This window comes from Perca fluviatilis, chromosome 19 (genome assembly GCF_010015445.1).
Source record: "Perca fluviatilis chromosome 19, GENO_Pfluv_1.0, whole genome shotgun sequence".
NCBI lineage: Eukaryota > Metazoa > Chordata > Actinopteri > Perciformes > Percidae > Perca > Perca fluviatilis.
The window spans coordinates 15,019,143-15,041,399 of NC_053130.1; the positions used below are offsets into that span (position 1 = coordinate 15,019,143).

Sequence of the window (22,257 nt, forward strand, 5' to 3'; positions counted from 1 at the left end):
CTGAGCCCAGCAGATTCAGGAAACAGATACAGCTAACTAACTACGTCAAGCTGACTGTCGACAAAGCCAACTGACAGCGGAAACATTTAGCCTCCGAAGTAAAAGCTTAGTAAGTCTCTTGCGTTGTTACAGCAACACAAAACCGGCCTTACCATATTATGATAATAACGTTGCATTTAGTATTTTTATTCAGCAAACAGTGTAGCGTTAACGTTACGCCTGACAAAACGACATAACGTTAGCGTTAACGCTGTTAACTTCCATGACTATGCCTTCCAAACTTTCAAATCGCCGCGGTTTTGATTCTTAGCTATATAGCCTACTGTCTAGCTATGTTTTGATTACGGCGGTGGGAACATGAAGCTCTCCTCCATGGCATGATGTTAGCGGTTACTGCCCACATACATACGCACAGATTCTGCTCTGCCGCCAAGTGGAGTTCACTGTGCTGAACCTCTGACGGTAACCACGTATATGTGTGTAGGCCTACGGCTGTTCGTTACGAACAGCAGAGACGGTTTAACAGTTTTGTTTTTGAACGGAAATTACGTGCCGTTACGTTACCGAGCTTGACGCTGGTCTGCTAACTTCTGTGTGGTCAGCCAACCGAAGCATGGGGTCATCGGACTATCCGTGTTTTACTCGCTAGGTTAGCTAAATGATTAAAATGCCGCGTTGAGGTTTATACTGTGGTCGATATTTGCTTCTTAATGTTATTTATTTGATTTTATTAAAATGGAATTACTAGCCTGTGCGTATTAGCGAACTCGTCTCTGTATCCCTCATCTCATCGACCAGCGTCCTGAACACTGCTAGCTATGATGCGATTATGAATAACAGCCGTCGAGGGAAATAATTGCCATTATCACAGCTGAATGGCTACTATAGCAGCTTGTCTGCCTTCATTTGACGCCTGCATGCTGTTATTTCGATAGCCATTTGAGCTCCGCGTCGGGAGGAACCGCTATATTCTTTGCGGAAATAACCGAAGTGATCGCATTCACTGCACCGTAGTTCACATCCGAAAGATGTCTTTCTTCAATTTTCGTAAGATATTCAAGTTGGGGCCTGATAAGAAGAAGAAGCAGTATGAACATGTACATAGAGACGTTAACCCCGAGGAAATATGGGATATCATTGGGGAGCTGGGAGATGGAGCGTTTGGGAAAGTCTACAAGGTAATATGTTACATCCGTCTTGGGGTTTTCTAAACCATTTCTCAAGACAGGCTTTCGTTGTGTTTCATGTTGTAACATTGCATGCAGGTCATGATACATTAAAATGACAGCACAATCCTCGTTCAGGCCACATCCTCTATGCCACTAGACCCTCAGTTAATGCAATTTTATTGTCAAATGCATGCTATGACAGCTTACTCATACTGTATTGTACTGCAACTATTACCTGCCTACTAACATCTTCAAGGTAAGGATGTAAAGAAATATAACCTAGGACTGTGTTTAGTGACAGTTTAAGCTTACATCCTAAGTGTGTCTGTGTTTTTTCCCATGTTTAAGATAGGCCCTGTACATTAACATGTTGTAAATATGACTTTGCCACCATGTCATTGAATTGCACTTGGCCTCACTCAAACTGTTGAAGGTGTGGTTCACCAACACAGAATAAACATGGCCTCACAAATGCCAAACTGGATTGTCTAATCTGGTTGCTCAGAGAGATCAGAGGACACAGATAAACAGTAATAAAATAAAATAGATATACTGTATATCTTGATAGCAGGTACCCTTAAAAGTCAAATGTGCAAGCAGTTTGTTTATGCCATACACTCAGTTTTACCAACACACTGTACATTATACATGAGGTGGACACAATATCCACATATAACTGATCATTATTATCAGATGATAAATGTTGATAGCTCAGTAGTTTAGTGGTTAGTTTAACATGAAGCGACATCTCTTCATCAATTCAAGACTCTTTTATTGCAGTAACCCCCAGCTTTCTCTCTCTTTCTCTGTGGCTTATGTTTTCCCTTCCTGGAACTCTGGTGATCAAATAAAGCAGCTAATGGCCCAGCGAATCTTCATTTGCAAGTCTTATTAGCTGATTAACTAACTGTGATGAAAGCCAGTGGACTTACATGCCTTCTCAGATGTAGACAAATATACTCTTCACAATGTATTGACTCCCTGTTCCCACCAGTCTGTGGTTCCCACACATAGAGGTAGGACTTGCCTTCATGAGGTCATGTTACTATAAACACAAACTACGTATTTCACCAGTTATTTCACATGCTTTTGATGGCTGCCTCATTTGGGTGGGGTGATGAATATTGCCAGCAAAGTGTGAATCAGCTGTTTTAGAGAGTAACAGACAAAAGAGTCCTCAACAAATACAGTATGCACATCAGCAAATAAAAAGAGACACAGTACAGTAAGGAGACAGGCCATTTGTTTGGACAAACTGCTTATAAAATTCTGTTCGCACAGCTTGTCAGTTCACATAGTTAGATTGGCTTATGAGTGACAGAAATTCAGCCCTTCTGATCATTTTAACAATGTGCATGATTTTAACAATGTTATTTGTTTTTATGGCACCCACAAACTCTCTCAGTGATACCCTCAAAACACTACAGAGTTGTAAGTGTTACATAATGACTGAAGGCCACATGCTCCACTTGAATAGCTCAGTGGCAGACAAATTATCACTACCCTCTCCACCATGAAGCTTATATTGTGCATATTATGTATTACTGATGGTCTGTGCTAGACAGGCGTCGGCCAGCACAAAGGGAAAAAGACAGGGAGTGTGTCAGGTCAGAACTGTGTAAATATAGTGTGTGACTCTCCCTCCCTTTTCTTTTTCCTTAACTCCCCAAGATTGTGTCTGTATCCATAAACATTAAGCCCAAAGCTGGCCTTAAAATAACTTCTCGGCTACTTTTTGACAGGGTGGGTGGTCGTTTTTTCTTTAGCACAGCCTAATCAGGAATGATGATTTTAGGGCATTTGTTACCTAGATGAGCATAAGCCATTTCCCTATTACATTATAGATTTATTTGGTATAATCTCTAAATGACTGCCACTGTAACTTCACATGTGACTTTACAGTCTGTGTATCAAAGTGAAAGGAAAGAAAGAAGTGAGGGGAGAAAAAGAAGAGGAGGAAGTGAGCAAGCTACGCAAGATCAGCTTTTGTTATAGTAGGTCAGAAGATGATGGGGCGTATTGTAAATATTTTTACTTCAAATGGTTGCTGTGGTTTTTTTCACAGTAGTGTTCCTTTTCCATATAACATGTTATCATAAAGTCTCAATGAAATTGTATTTATAGAGATGTGATCTTCTAGGTGCTGCACAAGCCAAAGTGCTGCAGTTTTCATTACTCTAGCTCCAAAATGGCTTTTGTCTTAAATGAAATTGTTAATGTTGATGGGTGTTCTTCCAAAATAGCCACTATACTGCACAGCCCCAGCAAAGTAAGCCAAGCTGATGGTTTTGTAGTCCAGCCAGCAATATTAGAAAAGAAATGTATTGAACAACATTCTCTACAATCATTTGTCGTCAATGTTGCTTTCAGGCTCAGAACAAACAGAATGGGACCCTCGCTGCTGCCAAGGTTATTGACACAAAGACAGAGGATGAATTGGAGGATTACATGGTGGAGATTGACATTCTGGCCTCCTGCAACCACCATCACATCGTCAAACTGCTGGATGCCTTCTATTTTGAAGGCAAACTTTGGGTAAGTAAGCAAGTGCCTGACTGAGAGAACTGTTTTCTTGTGTGTTGCTGTTGATTTGAAGCCAAGGAGACACAGCGGCAGTGAACCAGTCACGCATGGAGACACACAAATTCATCACAAGCCACTATTCGTTATGCTGGACTCTTATATCATTCGATTTAGGGATAATAACAGTGCATTTGTTCCCCATTGCCTACCTTTGAAGAATTTAAAATCGATCATGTGGCACAGTCAGAGGATTGTACAAGGCTAAGACTGCATGTTCGACGGCAGGATTGCCTGACCTCCCAGAGCTATTAGGTCAAAATCTTCCAGCTGAAGTCACGGGCATACTCTTTATTTTGACCTTACTCTTATCCCCCATAAATCTTAAAGTGCCCATATTATGAAAAAATCACTTTTTCTGTGATTTGGGGTGTTATTTTGTGTCTCTGCTGCTTCCACACGCATACAAACTTGAAAAAAACAAACATCCATGCTGTTTTGAGTGAGATACGGTTTCTGAATGTATCCTGCCTTCAGTCTCCGGGTGAGCTGTTCAAAATCTGCAGGGCTTTCTATGTCAGTAGAAACGTCAGACGAGGTGGCTAACCATAGCATGCTAGCTCGTTCTCAATGGAAAAACACTGCTACAACACACACTAGTTCACCATAATCTACAAAAGAACTACTTACATGTCCCTGTTCTGCAGGTATTCCACGCAAAGTTGGAAGTGCGCCCTCGTTTAGAAGAAGTCTCCCGGCTAATCCTGCCTTGTACTGACTGAAGTTGTAACCACTAGATGATGTGATACTTACCTAGCAACAAAGATGGGATAGAAGTGAGATGCCTCACTCTGTAACTAAAACAGAGACCTGAACACACAGAGTGAAAAGAGGATCTGCAGCAATGTGCAGTACAACAAAAATATGGTGTTTTTTTTGAAAATTAAACCATGTAAACCTATTCTGGTACAACCTCAAAATACAATTATGAACCTGAAATGAGCATAATATGGCCACTTTAAGCTGTTTCTTTATAGTGACAAAAGAGTAAAATTCTCTTTTTTTTCTAAATTCCCATTTTTTTTTAAAGAGTCTGCTTCCTTTTCAAGCTATTTTACTGTAAGCAGAGAGTTGAGTCACGGTGCAGTTTTAATATATGGCCAGTAGATCTCATTCTGTGTGCAGTAAGAGGCCCTAGAGCAATTAGGTCCTGGCAGGTGGTGTCATGTGGCCGTCCCTTGTGGACTGGCAACATCTATGGGAAGATAATGGAGCGGTTTTGGTGGCTGGAGAAAGTGCCTGAATAATTCAGAGCTGCATACAGGTTGTCCCTTCGGCCCCCGTCTTTAAGCAGCATGATTAATGTGTAACTGCTTATGCTTTGCACATGTTAAGTTAATGTATAATATCTTTTTTCCACAAAAGATTAATCAAGGAAAACATGTTGCTAGAAAAGAGAGAGGATTTATTCACATGCATGTTGTTCAATTTAACCCACGAGATTCCCTTTACACAGTAAATTGTAATGCAGAACAGAAACAGCCACTTGGGTTCTCCTCTTTGTTTGAGTCCCTGAAAAGAAGGCGGTGCTCGAGTGTAGCTTTGATTGATTTTTGTCTATCATCTGATACCATGAGCTGCCAAATAACTGGCAAGTGCCAATATGAAGTGGTGGTCGGATACATTACATCTGCTATTACAACTGAGGTCAGGAGCTGGTCCGTTTTACATCTCTATAACAGTATTAGGGGACGGTGTTATGTTCATCTAATGTACTGTGGCTTCACAGAGTTGCTCCATGACCTGGTGAATCCGTAGTTCTCTTATTATTAGACAGCCGGTAATTTGGTTTAAGCGTGTCAGAAGATTTGTGAAAGGAAATGCATTATTATGTTCAAGCCTAAACTCTTAATGTAGCTTTTAGTTGTATATTATTATAAGACAAGTAAAAGTAAATTTAAGTTCTTATGGTTTTAACTCCCTAGCATATTTCATCAGCATATTTCCTTTCACATCTTCCCTAAAAGAAATAGTATGGTTTAGATACGTATACAAAGAATATTTGTTTGTGGCAAGAATTAAACTGTCAATACTCCAGAAAGGAAATTGTGTGTACTGCGCCTGCCATCTTGACTTAAAGGGAGTATTGGCTTTATGACGTTTACCCAAATGAGGAAATCATTTTTCATCAGAACTGAATGATGATGAAATATCCTGTATGTGAGTCATAGAGACACACACGTTAAGCATTTACACTCTAAACAATAAGAACTTATTTTGTAGAAATTGTTCTACTAACAGGATGAACTACACATCTTCTGCATACAAACCATGCTCTGTATTGCGAAGAAACTACAGGGAGAGGATCCTAGTCTCTGTCTCCAGCTTGCAACTGGAACCTCTACTGATGTTTCGCTCCGACAAGGAAACGGAGAGATTGTCCTGAAATGGAAAATAAAAGATCTGTCAATAGAGTTTGCTCAGTATAGCTGTTTAGTGTCCGATCGATTGTCTTCTTGAAATGTCTCCACAGCGTAATCAATAACCTAGGAAAGGGGTTCTGATGTCTTTCCTATAAAGGTCAAGTTGTTTACCTACCTTGGATAACACAAGTTCTTGAAGGAAATTCTGTGCTATGAGAGGAGTTGGTGGCTTCACTGCATTACAGTACACATTACTTTTTGTTCCACTTTGTTTTACCATTTCAGATTCTGATTGAGTTTTGTGCGGGTGGTGCAGTGGATGCCATCATGCTGGGTAAGTCCCTCTTTCATTGCAGGAAACCGAAAAAACACTATAAAGTGCTGGAGCTTTTTCTTTGCTCCATCCTCAAGTGCCAACTCTTTTTATTCCATCCAGAAGTCTCCTCTGCGGGATTGTTTTGCCTCTCCTCGGTTGGAGAAGCCATTCCAACTGTGTAATTATTGTAGCTCAGATTTCAAGGAGTGGTTAGTCCACTACTAATGCCTGCAGTTTCTCTCTCTTATTTTGAAGCTTGAAGAAACACCTCACCACTTTCTCATATGTGTGCATTACAAAGTGGATACAAATTAATTCACTTCACTTTTGGATGTTGATGTGTTGTGCTCTGTGGACTGACTCACCTAGAGCCAATTCCTTCCCCCAGATTAATTTGATTCATGCATGCTGGCTGGTGTCAGGATGAAGTTTTGTCCTCCAGTTGCTATTGGATACCATCATTGTAGATAGTTAGTTAGTTAGTTAGTTAGTTAGTTAGTTAGTTAGTTAGTTAGTTAGTTAGTTAGTTAGTTAGTTAGTTAACTTTATATGTCCCTGCGGGGAAATTAAGGTGTCTTCGCAGCCAGGTACTTAAATACAGTTACAACATAAAACACTAATACAGTACATACATTAAAATACAATACAGTATGGTCACGATACAATACAAATGCACCTAAAAAGGAGGGATACAACTACAGTGGGACTGCATAATAAATAAGGTGCAGAGAGGACATAAGGCAAATATATGAATGTGTTTGTACACAATATACACGTCCATTCCAACACAGCTCTACAGCCAGCATGTTGTCATGGCAACCACCAGCATGCAGTTGTTGCATCAGGCGAGCCAATCACAAGTGAGAGGAGAAGGAATCAAACTTAAAAAGGAGGGATACATATACACGTAATTAATCTGTACTGGTAATGGAGACTAATAGTGGTCATCTAATAGGGGCAGATGAGTTATAGAGTTTAATGGCAGCAGGCAGGAATGATTTCCTGTAGCATTCCTTTGGGCAGCAGTGTTAAATGAATCTATTGCTGAAAGTGCTCTTGAGTTTGTTTAGTGTTTTGTGTAGGGGGCAGGGGCGGATCTACCGGGGTGGCATAGGGTGGCAAATGCCACCATAAAAGAATGCCTTGCCACCCCTGCTGCCACCCCAGTTGGCATCAACGAATAAAAAGTTACGGCCAATTTGACAATTTACGAGCGTGAATGTCCAATATCCAACTGCAGTCGGTCAAAAACTGTTTGCTTCCCCTCTCACACATCTGCCACTCATCACCGGTGTCTTACCTTAATGCCTTTCCTGTGATAATGCCCCTTACTTCTATCATACTTCTATCTCCTGTTAAGTGAGATCACATTGTACGGTCACTTATTCCTAATATGAACGGTTTCACATGAAACCGCAAATGCAGGACATTGATTGCATGAGATTAAGTTTGTCTGTATGAGTTTGTAAATGGCAGCCTGTGTCCTTTTGTAGTGTGTACATACTATTTCTCATCAAACTGTGATAACTGTGACTGAATTTAGTATATACACGTCTGCCATATGTTGCCACCCCTCCAAAATTCCTGCCCCCCCCTCTTGCCACCCCATAAATATTTTTCTAGATCCGCCCCTGGTAGGGGGTGAGGGTGAGGGTCCATAATTGCCTGCAGTTTTACCTGCATTCTGTGTCTGACCACCAAGCCATCACAATTGATGTTAACATATCCAAAATGCGTTTGTAAAAGTGAATCACAAAAACTACGATAACCATAATCAATTATGAATTCATTGTGTGCATTTTGATCCACAGAACTGGAGAGGCCCCTGACGGAGCCCCAGATCCGTGTGGTGTGTCGGCAGACCTTGGAGGCCTTGTCTTACCTCCATGAGAACAAAGTCATCCACAGAGACTTGAAAGCCGGGAACATTCTCCTCTCCTTGGATGGAGAAGTGAAACTGGGTAAAAATCTATCCTCTTTTGCTGCGGAGTTTTCCATCATAATATTTCTCTAAATGTGAAGGATTATTCAAATATTCGTGCTAAGGTACTCACTTCATAATACTACACAGAACAATAATCGATTCATTGTAGATTTCTCTCTCAGATATCTTAGTGGCCACTCTGAACCTTCCTGTGGGGACAACACTAATAGGCTTACCGTTAAAGGCTAATTAGTAAAGTCAATTGTGGATCCCTTTGCCATCAGTGCTGTACCAACCAGCTCAGCTATGTGACTTTGGGGATAGTGGTGCTCAGGACTGTGTTTACATATGATAAAACTGGAATGAGTCATTCATGCGGTGTCAAGTTATAAAATAAAAAAAACTATGACGCTTTTTCTTTTGCGCCAAAGGAGAGACCTGCATTTTTTTTTTTACACCACTTGTGCTGGAGTTGGTGATACATTGAATTGGTTACATAATATTTCAGAAGTAAAAGTATTTATGTTGCTACTGTAGCATCCATAGCTGCTGGCTCCCTGATGATTCATGTTCTGTAGGCAGAGGGTCATGGCAAAGCCAGGCAAACAATACTTATCAAGCAGTTACCAGGGCCTTAATGATAGAGCTCTCTTTCCCTCTAATGTGTGCATACTGCTTACTGTAAGTGAGGGGAGAAAAAGAGCAGGACAAAATAATTTCACAGGCAACAGAACTGCTGGGAGTGACGATAAGAAAGGGATTTTCTGCCCACTTATGGGGTTCATATTTAAAAGCTTGAAGCAGGATAGTTGAGAAAGAATTCTGCTATAACTGTGTGGCTCCAGTAGAAATGTTATGTATGTTATTATTTGATATTATCTATATATTCACTGTTTAATGCATAATATGTACTTATACAGTTTGATTAACTGATGAAAAGAATCCTAATTAATTTCTACTTTTAGCTGACTTTGGGGTGTCTGCTAAAAATACCAAGACGTTACAGAGAAGAGATTCTTTCATCGGCACTCCGTATTGGTGAGTCATGCAGCCTGCAGACAAGAGGACATTTACCCCTTTCTATCTGATAATTGTCCAAGCGTGTCTCGCAGCTATGATTTTTCTATGCCGTCATGGAATGTGGAAATGGAAAAGGCCTCATTCAGCAATTTAGATGCACAGGGTTGGATGACCTCAGCTTTAAATACTGAATAGGCTTCCTATCTTTCAAATTCCAGACCGAAATACACACACATACTATTTTATTGTCTTTTTAGCCTTGAAGAGTGAAGATATCAAACATGCCTGAATGCACACATTCACTCGCAGTCTGCTTATGCTAATTACAAACCCACTGACTTCTAATTTTGCAGGATGGCCCCAGAGGTGGTAATGTGCGAAACTTCCAAGGACCGTCCATACGACTTTAAGGCCGACATCTGGTCCCTCGGGGTAACCCTGATAGAGCTGGCACAGATTGAGCCACCCAACCACGAGATGAATCCCATGAGAGTGCTGCTGAAAATAGCCAAGTCCGAGCCCCCCACACTCATGCATCCTTCTCGCTGGTGAGATGGAGCGCTGGTGATAACTAGAGAGGTGGCACTGGAATGTTTCCGGTTTGGAGATAAGGATATGTTGACTCTTTAATGTGTGAAAGCTTGGTGAATTGTTAGTGCTTAAAGGGGCCGTACTCGATATTCAGCACATTACATATAGCAGCAAAAAAAATAAATGTATGTAAGGATATAGTGGAGTAATGGCGCCCTGGCCAGAGAGTGAAGTCACACTCCCTCTGTGTGTGTGTTGTAATCTTTAAAAAAACTTAGGTATTTCATGTATTGGGGGAATGGTCTGTGAGAACCATGTGGAGACAATCCAGGCTGCTGGTTGTTTCAGTATTTTAAGTACAGCCCCTTTAACTGAACGGCCACAGGGCAATAATTGTATTTTTCACTTCCTCTGATCTATGGCCAACAAACTGATTGATTCTGTTTTATTAATTCTTAAAAGGTCACCGGAATTTAACGACTTTCTGCGGAAAGCACTCGATAAGAATGTGGACAATAGGTGGAGCACATTACAGCTTCTACAGGTGAGCTGCCCGACTCCATTCACTCCCTACTGTTAACTCGCAGTACGCAATCATCAACGTAGCCTGCAAAATAGCTCAAAGAATGCATACACACTTAAATAAAAATTCTGAATGTGACTTTTTCTGTTTTGCTGTGAAGGATAAAGATTTATATTTCTTGTGTCCCTGTCAACCTATGTAGCATCCTTTTGTTACCAGTGTAACTGATAGCAGACCTCTCAGAGAACTCATAGCCGAGGCCAAAGCTGAAGTCACAGAGGAGATCGAGGATAGCAAAGAGGAGGAGGAGGAAGAAGAGCCTGATACACCTTTGGTATGTAGTTTTATTGGTCTATGTGTATAACAAGCATAATAGAACTCAACAAAATATATAATTTAAATGACGTATGAGCGTTAAGAGTTGTTGATATCTTTGCAAATTACATCTTTTTATTTTCATATTTTTCTAACTGTTGGCTCAGGCGGCTCCTGGGCACAAGCGAGCGCCATCAGATGCCAGTGTGGCCAGCTCAGAGGACGACAAAGTCCCACCAACTCCCTCCACGCTGGAATCTGTTAAAGAAAAGATGGAGGCAGAGCGTGCTGAGGACCGGACCAGTGATAAGCTCTCTGATGAAGGATTTGGAACAAGTGAGGTAGACAAGACAGAGGAGGAGAAACTCAACGAGGTCTCTGATGCCAGTAATGAAGACCTGGCCTCTGGGCTAATAGAGCCCACCAAGGACTTTATCTCCCAAGATCCTAAAGAACCTACTAAACCAGAAGATGCTCACGCTGAAGAGATTGCTGCTGAGCCTGTAGTACCACAGCCAGAAGAACCTGTAGACCCAGTGGATACACAAGAACTTGTCACAGATGGTCAAGAAGTAGAGGAACAGAAGGAGACAAAGGAAGAGAAAATGCAGGATGAACCTACCCAAGTAATAAAAGAAGCAAGAGAGCCAGAGGAGGTGAAAATAGAGGTAGAAAAAGAAGATGGTACAAAAGAATCCATAGACTCACAAGAGCAACCTGAAGATGCACCAGAAGAACCGGAATCCATATCAGGAGAAGTGGCACAGGCAGAAGAAGAAAGCAAAGAGCCAAATGAGGAAACGCCTCACCATAAAGTGACAGAGGACAGAATAGAAGACACAGCTAATGGCACAGTCCTCAATATAGACACACAGAATATAGAATCAAATGTATTGGACACAAACATAAATGGAGAGACAGACACAAAGTCGAGCGTTGGTGAGTCGTCAGCTGAGGTGTTGTTGGAGAAGGAGGCCATAGAGAGTCAGCCAGAGGAAAAGCCTGAAGATGAGGCCACTAAGGAGGCAGAGCAGCCTGAACAAGAGAATCAGCCCAAGGGGGAGGTTGATCTGGAGGAACAGGCCCCAACTGAATCCAAAAATGGAGTCAGTGATGAAGCCAAAGACACTTCTGAGGATTCAGAACAAGTGATCCCATGTAAAGAAGGTCCTGTGAAGGAAGATGAGGAGAAAGCTACTTGCGCAGATGAGAGCATTTCCCAAGATACTGTCTCCGTCCCGGAGAGCGAAACCGATTCAGAAAGCAAGATTGAGCATGGAAGCCCTGCTGTGATCAAGCCGGATTTGGAGAAGGACTCTGACTCTGGAAGCAGCTCTGCTGCTGATAGCAACAGTCTTGACCTCAATCTGTCCATCTCCAGCTTCCTGTCCAAGAGTAAAGAAGGGGGCTCTGTGTCTATGCAGGTATTACAGTTTAATATGTGCTTCAAGTACAACCTCAGTTGTTAAATTATCAACACTATTATGAATATTTGAGCCTCCCAAAACCTCCCTGTTTCATTTATAGGAGTCAAGGCGTCAGAAGAAGACTCTGAAGAAGACACGTAAGTTCATGGTGGATGGCGTGGAGGTCAGTGTGACGACATCAAAGATAGTAACCGATAACGACGCCAAGAGCGAAGAGATGAGGTTCCTGAGGTACGTCTGTTTCCAACCTGCTTACCGTACTGTTGGTCTAAATATGTGACACGGCCTATTTAACGTGCCTGTTTTAAATAGTTCTCGTTCATTTCACAACTCCCACAGAGTTTTACAAATGCCAGATGGGTTATCTCCCATGACGATTGCTGCATTATGTTACTGTCATCTCCCATGTTGCCTTTTTAAGACTTGAGACATGCTGCTCTACTACTACTACTTATGTTTACATAAGTGCTTGCTGACTATTTGCTGTTGGGTTCATGTCTTTATGTCAGTAATGCACAAAGTTAACCTGTATCAATTTAACAAATACTGATTCAGAAATTAAGAGACCCAGGACCATTTAAAGCAACTATTACATATGAATGGGAGACTACTTTTTATCAATCTTAAAATGCAGATAAGAAAGAGAAAAAAAAAAAAACATCTCAGAAATGAAAAATACATGTTTTTATGAAAAACATTTGACATCCTCAATGTCTCTAACTATTGAATTTGAGATAAGTAAATATGGTGGCACCCTGACTTGACTGTTTGGTGTGTGGTTTCCTCAGGCGGCAGGAGTTGAGAGAGCTGCGCCTCCTGCAGAAAGAGGAGCAGAGGGCCCAGCAGCAGCTAAGCAACAAGCTGCAGCAGCAGAGAGAGCAGATCTACCGCCGCTTTGAACAGGAAACTACTGTGAGTCAGTTTGTTCGTACCACAGTTATGTGATGTTATTCTATTTGGCCAACTCCTAGGAAACGAGCTGCTTCATCTCAAAGTAGATCTCAATCTGACGATGAGGGACTTGCATGAAGGATGCAGCCAGACACCAGTCTGTCGCTATCACTTACTGTAGCATTTATTCATTTAGAATTTCTACTGTGAAGCGGAAATTGTCTTCTAATCAATGATGGTCACAATATTAGTAACTTTCCCCTTCCCTCTTTAAAGGTCCCATGACATGGTGCTCTTTGGATGCTTTTATATAGACCTTAGTGGTCCCCTAATACTGTATCTGAAGTCTCTTTCCTGAAATTCAGCCTTAGTGCAGAATTACAGCCACTAGAGCCAGTCCCACAATGAGCTTTCCTTAGTATGTGCCATTTCTGTGTCTGTAGCTATTGAGGAGGAGAGAGGGGGGGCAAGGTGGAGAGTCTCTCTCTTATGGGTGGGCCAAATTCTCTGGGTGGGCAAAGCAGAGAAAGGGGAGGTAATCTTGCTCCTTATGACCTCATAAGGAGCAAGATTCCAGATCGGCTCATCTGAGCTTTCATTTTCTTAAAGGCAGAGCAGGATACACAGGGCTCGGTTTACACCTATCACCATTTCTAGCCACTGGGGGACCATAGGCAGGCTGGGGGAACACATATTAATGTTAAAAAACCTCAAAGTGAAAATTTCATGCCATGGGACCTTTTAAGCAATAAAGGCTTGGTTGTTGATCTATGTTAATCTTTTGATATTGGATCCCATACTGTATAAACACTTATAGTCATCACGTCAGGCTGATGCCAGTTTCTGCCAATTCTGTTCTTGCAGGCTAAGAAGCGTCAATATGACCAAGAAGTGGAGAACCTTGAGAAGAAGCAGAAGCAGACCATTGAGCGACTGGAACAGGATCACACCAGCCGTTTGCGAGACGAAGCCAAGCGCATTAAAGCGGACCAAGACAAGGAGCTCTCCAAGTTCCAAAACATGATGAAGAACCGGAAGAAAGAGGTACGGTGTTGCATGACTGTTTCTGCATGGAAGTGCCTTTAGTGGGCTGACTAGCTCCTAACTGGGGGAGCTCAAGGTCGTAAGCATTTGCATGTCATAAATTACGAGCTGTTAAATGGTGCATGTGTTTAACAACTTAGCCGGTGGTGGCATACTTGGCTGTGTCATATTAATCCTACGGGAGTGGTGTGCCTTGCTGTTCTAGTACGGTTTGTGTGCAAATGATAGCAACAGATAGACTGTGCTATCTTTCTCCTAGATGCTGCTAGCTCCATGTTGTTGTATCCATTATTCATCTGCCCTGAGGCTTCTGGTTGCCTCCTAAGCAGTACTGTGCTAATAAGTCTATTTGTTATTTTTAGAGAACTATTTAATACAAGTTCAGTCTTAGTATTTTAACGCCTCTCTCTGCTTGACAGCCTTAAATGCTTTGTTGGATTTTTTGAGTGTGCTTGCTGTTTTCGTGTTTCGCTTTATGCAGCTTTTTTTTATGGCAACAGTGCCAGTTGGCATCCATTGTGTATTTATGATGCCTGGTGGTGGTTGTGCTACCCGCAATTTGCTTTCTGGGCGTAGAGTATATTTTTATTGTACCTAAAAATAGTATTGCAAGTTGGCTTAAAGTGGTTGCTACAGTTCTCAGTTATGTACTTTTGTTGTGGTTGTTTAGCTGCAAAAATATAAGCTATTGCCTACTGATGAAATGCATATTTTTAAATTATTTTTGATATTTCCAATGTTGTCTTCTTTATTGAAAATGTACTGTTATTGTGTATTTAACTAACCATGTCTTTTGTATGAGTGTGTGAGGTGGCTTTGGTCATGGGATGGCCAACTTTTGAAGACTTTTCCGAGTGGTGTTGGGCTCATTTGGGGAAATGATAAAAGCCTTGCATCAGAGTAACTGATATGGAATCATCATTTATGTGTATAGTCAAGGATTTCTTTGTCCTATACATCAAAAGGCCACCAGTGCCTTTCCATACAACGAAAAACTTTCAAAGTATACACGGTATGCAATCGCTATCACACAGAGTTACACACACAGTGTTGAAGTATAAACAAGTACATAAAAAAGGAAACCAGTAGACTCGGATAGAACAGAAAACACAGGAGTAGTGTCTATGAACAGCAACCTGTCTTAGAACATCTTGAAAGTAAGAACCTAAGCCAGAGTGCAGGACAAAAGAAACCGCATCATATATACATCTATTCAGTCGATAAGCAAACTGAAGTGGGTTAAGGGTGCCTGGTATTACATATGAAGGTTTTACCAGTTTTCAGGGGGAGGATTTCATTATCACCGAAGTCGGAGAAACTAGACTGTAGTCTTCAAGACCAGTGACAAAGAGTTCTGCAATGGTTTGGTTTCTTAGGTACAGGTGTGATCAGTCTTCTTTAAAAGCAGGCAGGAAGCAACAAGACGTGAATTATTTAGTTTGGCGTGGTGCATGAGTGAAGTCTAATCTGCATTCAGTTATAAATCAAGAGATTTTGAGCAGTCAACGTATCAGGACTGATAAAGGTCGTAGATGATTCCAACTCAGTTACTCTTTTTTTAACTTCTGGAGGCAAAATAATTATCTTGATGGCTGTGGGACTTAATTGAATGCAAAGTAATAGACAAGGAGCTGTTTTTGAGACTAACCTCTTCTGCCATGTATCTTTCTTTTGACAAACTCATGACTTGATTTTGACTTGTGCAGTTCAAACTTACAGTTCTGATGTGCTACTAATCAAAGAAGACTGACTGACTAGTTCCAAGGAACATCAGACGCAGGTCATGGGAATTAAGCATGCCGACTTTAAATCAATTATTGGCTGGGTGCAGTATCTCTCCTCTCAAAGTGGGCCGTGCATGTCTTCTGCTCTTGTTGGCCAGCTTTGTTAGATTTTCAGAATATACAGCATCATCCAGTTTCTGCACATACACTGTAGGTCAAACAGGAAGTTGGACAGTCTCCCAAACATATGAGAAAAGAGCTCATGAAACGCATAAAGGAGGACCTATCGTTACTTAAGACCGCAGAGGTAAACCATCATCTGCTGTCTCTTACTCTGTGAATGAGTAAGATTACTTCCTCTCTGTCTCCTTTCCCTCTTCCCCTATCACCTGATTCATTCTTGGAAAGTATACACATGCACACAAACACTAAAAATTGCTGTGTCTGTAATCGCTTTGTATCGTTAGACTAAAGATATTTGTCAACCGCCAAATTTTACCATACCATTTCAATATATGTGGTGGTATTAAGCCGTCATGGGCAAAGAGGCAACTTAATGAGCAGCACTGTTTTATGGCTATATTGGATTCACAGAATTGTTGGATCAATGTGATTAAGTACCTTGATGTACTAAAGTGACATACATTCTCTGGTTCTGACTTTCTTCGATGTAAATGTTTGCTGTTTTTCTTCGTCCACGTTGATATTAAAATGAATATCTTTGGAAATGATGGGGATTTTCCACTCATTTCTAACATTTTATAGACCAAATTAATAATCGCTAGTGAAAATAATTGTTAATTCCAGCCCTAAAAAAATTATACATACTGTGATGAATTAATTATGTTTTTTTTAAATAGCCAACAACAGAACAAAACACCCTTAGCATGTGTCCTACTACAACTGAACATCAACACAATGCAATTCTTTAACTTTTCTCCTGAGATAAATGGAAATCACGGTTATGTCACCGCACACTCGTCAGTGGTGATGCAATATGATGATGATGATGATGATTCATAAGTGTCCACTCTCTATTGACTACTTACCATAGAGGACCTTTGAGTGTTTACCGTGTTGTGAATTCATGAAGGAGGGAGCGATTGCAGACACAGCTTTTGTTTCCACAGTAGACATCTGTCCTGAAAGCCCTTTCTAATCTTTGTTTTCCTGTGCATCTTTTATGCATTAGACATGAGTCGCCGTGGACAAAGGCCTTCTTTTGTGTGAAAGATAACTCGTAGATTCTTAACACTCCATGAGCCAGTAGCATGGAAAGTAACAAAACGTTTTTGTTTTTTTTGCAAGCTGGACTCAATTGCTGCTTTTCAAGCATGAGAAGACAAAAAGTGTATTAATAACTAATCAATTGACTTCCTCTTAACATTTATCCAAACTGTACTGTGCGCCTTAAACTCACCGATATTCCCAACATGGGAAATCTCTTACATAACTTAGGAAGAATCCGTGTGTGTGTGTGTGTGTGTGTGTGTGTGTGTGAGAGAGATCCTCAGCCTGCTGTGTACTGTCTGTCCCTGATCTGGACGAGTGCGCTCTGTGCTCTCCTCCACAGGCAGTGGCCCAGGTTATGATACAGTCTTTTCAGTTGTCCTCATGTGCACTCTTCAACGCTCAGATGCAGGATGTAAGTCCCCCCTCCCTTCCCCTTTCTCTCCATCTCTGGCCCATACTTAGATGTGCGAAGTGAAAAGATAGTCTGTAATGGTTCAGTTTTAAGGACACATGTAAGAATGGACGGTGTTATTGTTTTTTGTTTTTTTTTTAGTGTTGTCATCACTGTGTTTGTGCAGTGGTTCTCTCTTCCTTTCCTGCTCAGTATTTTCCCTCCAACAATCCACACATTTTCTACATCTAGTCTGTGTATTTCATACGGTATTTATATTGTATTACATCGTTACATTAAGTCTGGACGTAAACAGTGCTCTTTCCCAGAGGTGGTGTAGTTGTTGAATTCCTCCTGTCTGGATCCATGTTTGTCTCTGTCAGCTGAGGTCCAAATATAAACCGACTGCCTTACAGGATGGATGTAAAAGTCACTTTTATTGTGCATAATTTGGTTTCAGTATCACATTTTTAGCCATCTCAGTTGAGATTCAGCACTAAAATAACAATGTTATTTGTTGTAGGTTTTCTACAGTGAATTCTGTATAATCAATTATGCTGAATCATAGTGAAGTAATAGCAGTATGTAACCGACAATTTGCCACCAGCTAGGTAGTCTAAATCTCAATTTTAAATTATGTGTAAAGATATTAAAAAAAGAAAAAAATAAATGGATAATTCTTCATGTTGTAATGAGTCATGCAAAATGTAGGCTGAATGTCAATGTCCATGTTGTCTCACATAAAACTGAATCTGAATCTTTACTACAGTTTCTCTCTTCACCTTCATTGTGGATCCTTGCCATCCATGATCTCTTGAGTGTCTCCTCTACTGATTCCAGTTGATGATGTGGCATCTTCGTGCGCTGTGTTGTTCTGAACTTGAAGTGGATGGCTTGACTAGATTATATCATTTAATTTTAGGCAGTTTTGATACGTAAGATGCATTTAACACTGTATTGTTCCTTATCTCTTAGCTCTTTGCTGTCCCTCTGTATGATCCCCTTGGCTTCCTCTCACTGCTCTTCTTCTCTCTGGCTCCTCAGGAGCAGGAGTTCCTACAGAAGCAGCAGCAAGACCTGGACGGAGCGCTGAAGAAAATCATCCAGCAGCATAAACTGGAGATCACCACTATTGAGAGAGACTGCCTGAACCACAAGCAGCAGCTGATGAGAGGTAAGAGATTGAGGAGAAACTACTTGACTGATGAAATCAGCCCCTTTACTACAACGGCACATCTTTGCATTACTGCTTCCAATACCAACTTCTAAAGCATACCATAGTAGTTTCAATTTGTTATTTATTTCAGTGTGATATGAAAATCAGATTGTGGAGACTGAGACATGCAGTCATTCATAGGAAATATCACATACTTTTTATTTTCGTCAGTGTTTTCATTGTTGCAGAGTAAAGCTGGTGAAAGAATAGATTTATTTGAAGAATTCCGTTGTGGTGCGTTCATGTGCTACTGAGAAACATGGCAACGCTTTATGGTTCTTACTCCTCACAACACCGCTGAACCACATCAGCAGACTTTGTTATCAATCCGTGCTTAGACTACGTTTCAAGCAACCAACTGAGCTCAAACATCCTGTCTAAGTTTCAAGTTTCATAACGGACATACATGAAACAAACAGTAGCCTAAAAGGTAGAAAAAAATCAGTTTTAGCTAATAAAGGGACTGTATGCCAGTGAAGCCAACAGTGTGCAAATACTGACTGACATGTAGACATGTTACAGCTTGTCCAACTTGCTGACAGTGTTTCCTGTCTGTTCTGCTGTCATCGCTCTACTTGTCACCGTGTACCTTGTTGTTTAATTATCTTAACCTGGCCTCGCGTGGTGTTTTTGTGTGTGTGCATGCACATGTATGTTTTGTAGCTCGAGAGGCGGCCATGTGGGAGTTGGAGGAGCGCCACCTGCAGGAGAAGCACCAGCTGCTGAAGCAGCAGCTGAAAGACCAGTACTTCCTACAGAGACACCAGCTGCTGAAGAGGCATGAGAAAGTAAGAGCTTGGAGAGAAATCTATTCAAAGAAATGTACATTGTCTTATTTTAAATAATGCAGCTGAACTCCAAAGTGTGTGTGTGTGTGTGTGTGTGTGTGTGTGTGTGTGTGTGTGTGTGTGTGTGTGTGTGTGTGTGTGTGTGTGTGTGTGTGTGTGTGTGTGTGTGTGTGTGTGTGTGTGTGTGTGTGTGTGTGTGTTATAGGAGATGGAGCAGATGCATCGCTACAACCAGCGGTTGATAGAGGAGATGAAGAACAAACAGACTCAAGAGAGGGTTCGTCTTCCCAAAATTCAGCGCAGCGAGGCCAAGACTCGCATGGCCATGTTCAAGAAGAGCCTCCGCATCACCGCCACTGCAGCTGTCACGCCCGAGCAGGAGAGAGAGCGGATAAAACAGGTAACAGATTCATGCTGTTGTTTTACAATTTCTACTTGCATCACATTTAAGGATAGGTGACTGAGCATGCATGGTCTTTTTTTAGCAACACTATGTCACACTGGCATACGGTCACACCGAGGATCTGCCCAATACAAACACTCCTAATTATCCCAGCCCAGTCACCATTTCAACAGCTTCACTGGCCCCATCCTCCTCAAAATGCTGTTTCAATGTAGCTTTCTTCAGATAAGACCATTGGGGGAATGCTTAAATATTGTTAAAAAAAATGATCTTCATCAAGAAGTAGATGGCAAAAAATAGGGTGTTCCAGAAAAGTATGATTTTTGTTCTTGCAATCAGTGTAGTACATGTTTGAAATGGACCGCTCTGTGGCCGCGTCCCTAACTTGTCCTTCTGCATAATCGCCACACACCAGCTCCCACTGCCTGTAGCATGAGCAGACCACCTTTCAAAACCACCTATCTGCAATAAAGACGTATCACTTAATAGCTTTGTTTGGGTTTGAGTTGCTGTTAACAGTTGTGCTGTTGTATTTTCGTCTGCGTGGTCCAGTTTGCTTCTCAGGAAGACAAGAGGCAGAAGAACGAGAGGCTCCATCAACACCAGAAACACGAGAACCAGATGAGGGATCTGCAGCTGCAGTGTGACTCAAACATTAGGGAGCTGCAGCAGCTGCAGGTGAGGCCACAGCACGCACAGAAACACACACACACACACTCTAAATCATAAATAGTGCAATGTGCCTATAAAAGAATAATTAGGGGAAAAAAAGTGTGATTTAAAAAAAAAAAAATTAAAATAAGAGGAAATGATTTTGATCTTAGCACACTGTGCTGGGAAAAAAAATAATAAAAGCAAAGCGACATAAATCTATTCCAGTGCAGATTAAGTAGATAGAGCACAGGAGGTGTTATTTATTAATCCAGCGCATTAATCCTGAAGCCCCATGTGTTAATCCACATTTTCTTTCAGAACGAGAAATGCCATCTTCTGATTGAACATGAGACCCAAAAGCTGAAGGAGCTGGATGAGGAGGACAGCCAAGAGATAAAGGAATGGAGAGAGAAGCTAAGACCCAGGAAGAAGGTATATTTATTTATCCATTTACTCTTCATGTCTCTTACGGACTCCCTCTACAGTCAGGAGTGTGAATGTCTCCGATTCTCCGATTTGTTTGTGATGTAACCCTCCCAGTGGTTTACTCATTTGTTTGTATCTGCTGCCCCTTGCAGGCGTTAGAGGAGGAGTTCACACGGAAGCTCCAGGAGCAGGAGGTCTTCTTTAAGATGAGCGGTGAATCCGAATGCCTTAACCCCACCACCCAGAGTAGAGTATCCAAATTCTACCCCATCCCAAACCTGCACAACTCTGGATTATAGCCTCGTGTCTGTCTGTGCTACGAAACAGACTCCTATCTAACTTGGCTGCGCTCACTGACTCATCCTGGTGGAGTGGCATCATTTCTCCGGCTGCTTAGATTCCACAGTTAGTGAGCATGACATGCCTATACACTGTTCCCCCACTTAATCACATTTTTTCTCAGCTTGTTGGGGAATGTCCAATGATAATAATATGCACTTTTTTGAGCATGTTGAAATTTTAAAAGCCTGCAGTTGGTAGCGAAGGCCAATCATGTTTATCAGATTATTGTAAGCACAGCCTACTGCAGTATGAATGATCTCTAGTGCCTCATATGTTCAATTCATTTCTGCATTTAGGCCCCTCCCTGTGTAATACAGCAAATACGGTGCCCCCTGAAAGTCTTGCACTTCAATAACTAGCTATCATTTTCACCCACAATCCCAAGATGTTGAGAGATTATTTTAATCATTTCACATGTACTGGTGATTAAGACGACTCTGAGATCTTGTGTTGCTGCATGTAAGGTAGAGCTGGTGCAACGGAGATGTACTGTTGAGTTAAAAGAAAAAGTCTGTAGTTGTAAGACTCTGTTATGGCTGTGTAGTCTTATGTCAAAAACAGCGCCATGTTGAAATCACAAGGCTACGAGTTAAAATGAAAAGGAATGTACCGTGTTGTTAATGAGTGAAATGTTACCTGCGTGTACCTACATATGAAGTTCAATCCGATATTGTGCTTGTCATGAGGGTTTTACAATGTTGAGAACAAGAATATATCTATTGTTTTAGCGCATCATTTCATTTAGGTGCTGTACTCCCACTTAGTTAAAGAATGGAGAATGAAGAAATACATTTTTATATGTATATATAGAAAATTGATCACCTTGACATTAAACCTAAAGGAATGTAAAGCTGTTGATTTGCACTGTTTTGCCACATGAGTTAAAGAAAAAATATGCAGTAGTAAAACTGTCGATGTAATTTTGACAGCGAGTCACCTTGGTCTCACCCAAGCCTGTTCAAACTTCAAACTAACCT

General features: G+C 41.3%; 1 protein-coding gene across 4 annotated transcripts; it reads left to right on the plus strand.

Annotated features, from left to right (window-relative positions):
• Window positions 1-402: 402 nt before the first annotated feature.
• Window positions 403-22,130, plus strand: slka (STE20-like kinase a). 4 transcript variants are annotated; one of them, XM_039784926.1, is made up of 20 exons: window positions 403-1,178; window positions 3,540-3,704; window positions 6,398-6,446; window positions 8,240-8,389; window positions 9,318-9,390; window positions 9,726-9,920; window positions 10,366-10,447; window positions 10,629-10,760; window positions 10,909-12,165; window positions 12,269-12,399; window positions 12,957-13,080; window positions 13,924-14,103; window positions 16,042-16,134; window positions 17,401-17,472; window positions 18,496-18,625; window positions 19,331-19,455; window positions 19,661-19,855; window positions 20,411-20,536; window positions 20,831-20,944; window positions 21,091-22,130. In XM_039784926.1, the coding sequence occupies exons 1-20, from the start codon at window positions 1,029-1,031 to the stop codon at window positions 21,235-21,237; spliced, it is 3,690 nt and encodes a 1,229-aa protein (XP_039640860.1). In that variant the 5' UTR covers window positions 403-1,028; the 3' UTR covers window positions 21,238-22,130. The 4 variants fall into 4 exon arrangements, with proteins under 4 accessions (XP_039640860.1, XP_039640861.1, XP_039640863.1 ...); XM_039784927.1 differs by lacking the exon at window positions 17,401-17,472 and having other exon boundaries at window positions 407-1,178; XM_039784928.1 differs by lacking the exon at window positions 16,042-16,134 and having other exon boundaries at window positions 1,029-1,178; window positions 21,091-21,237.
• The last annotated feature ends 127 nt before the right edge of the window (window positions 22,131-22,257 follow it).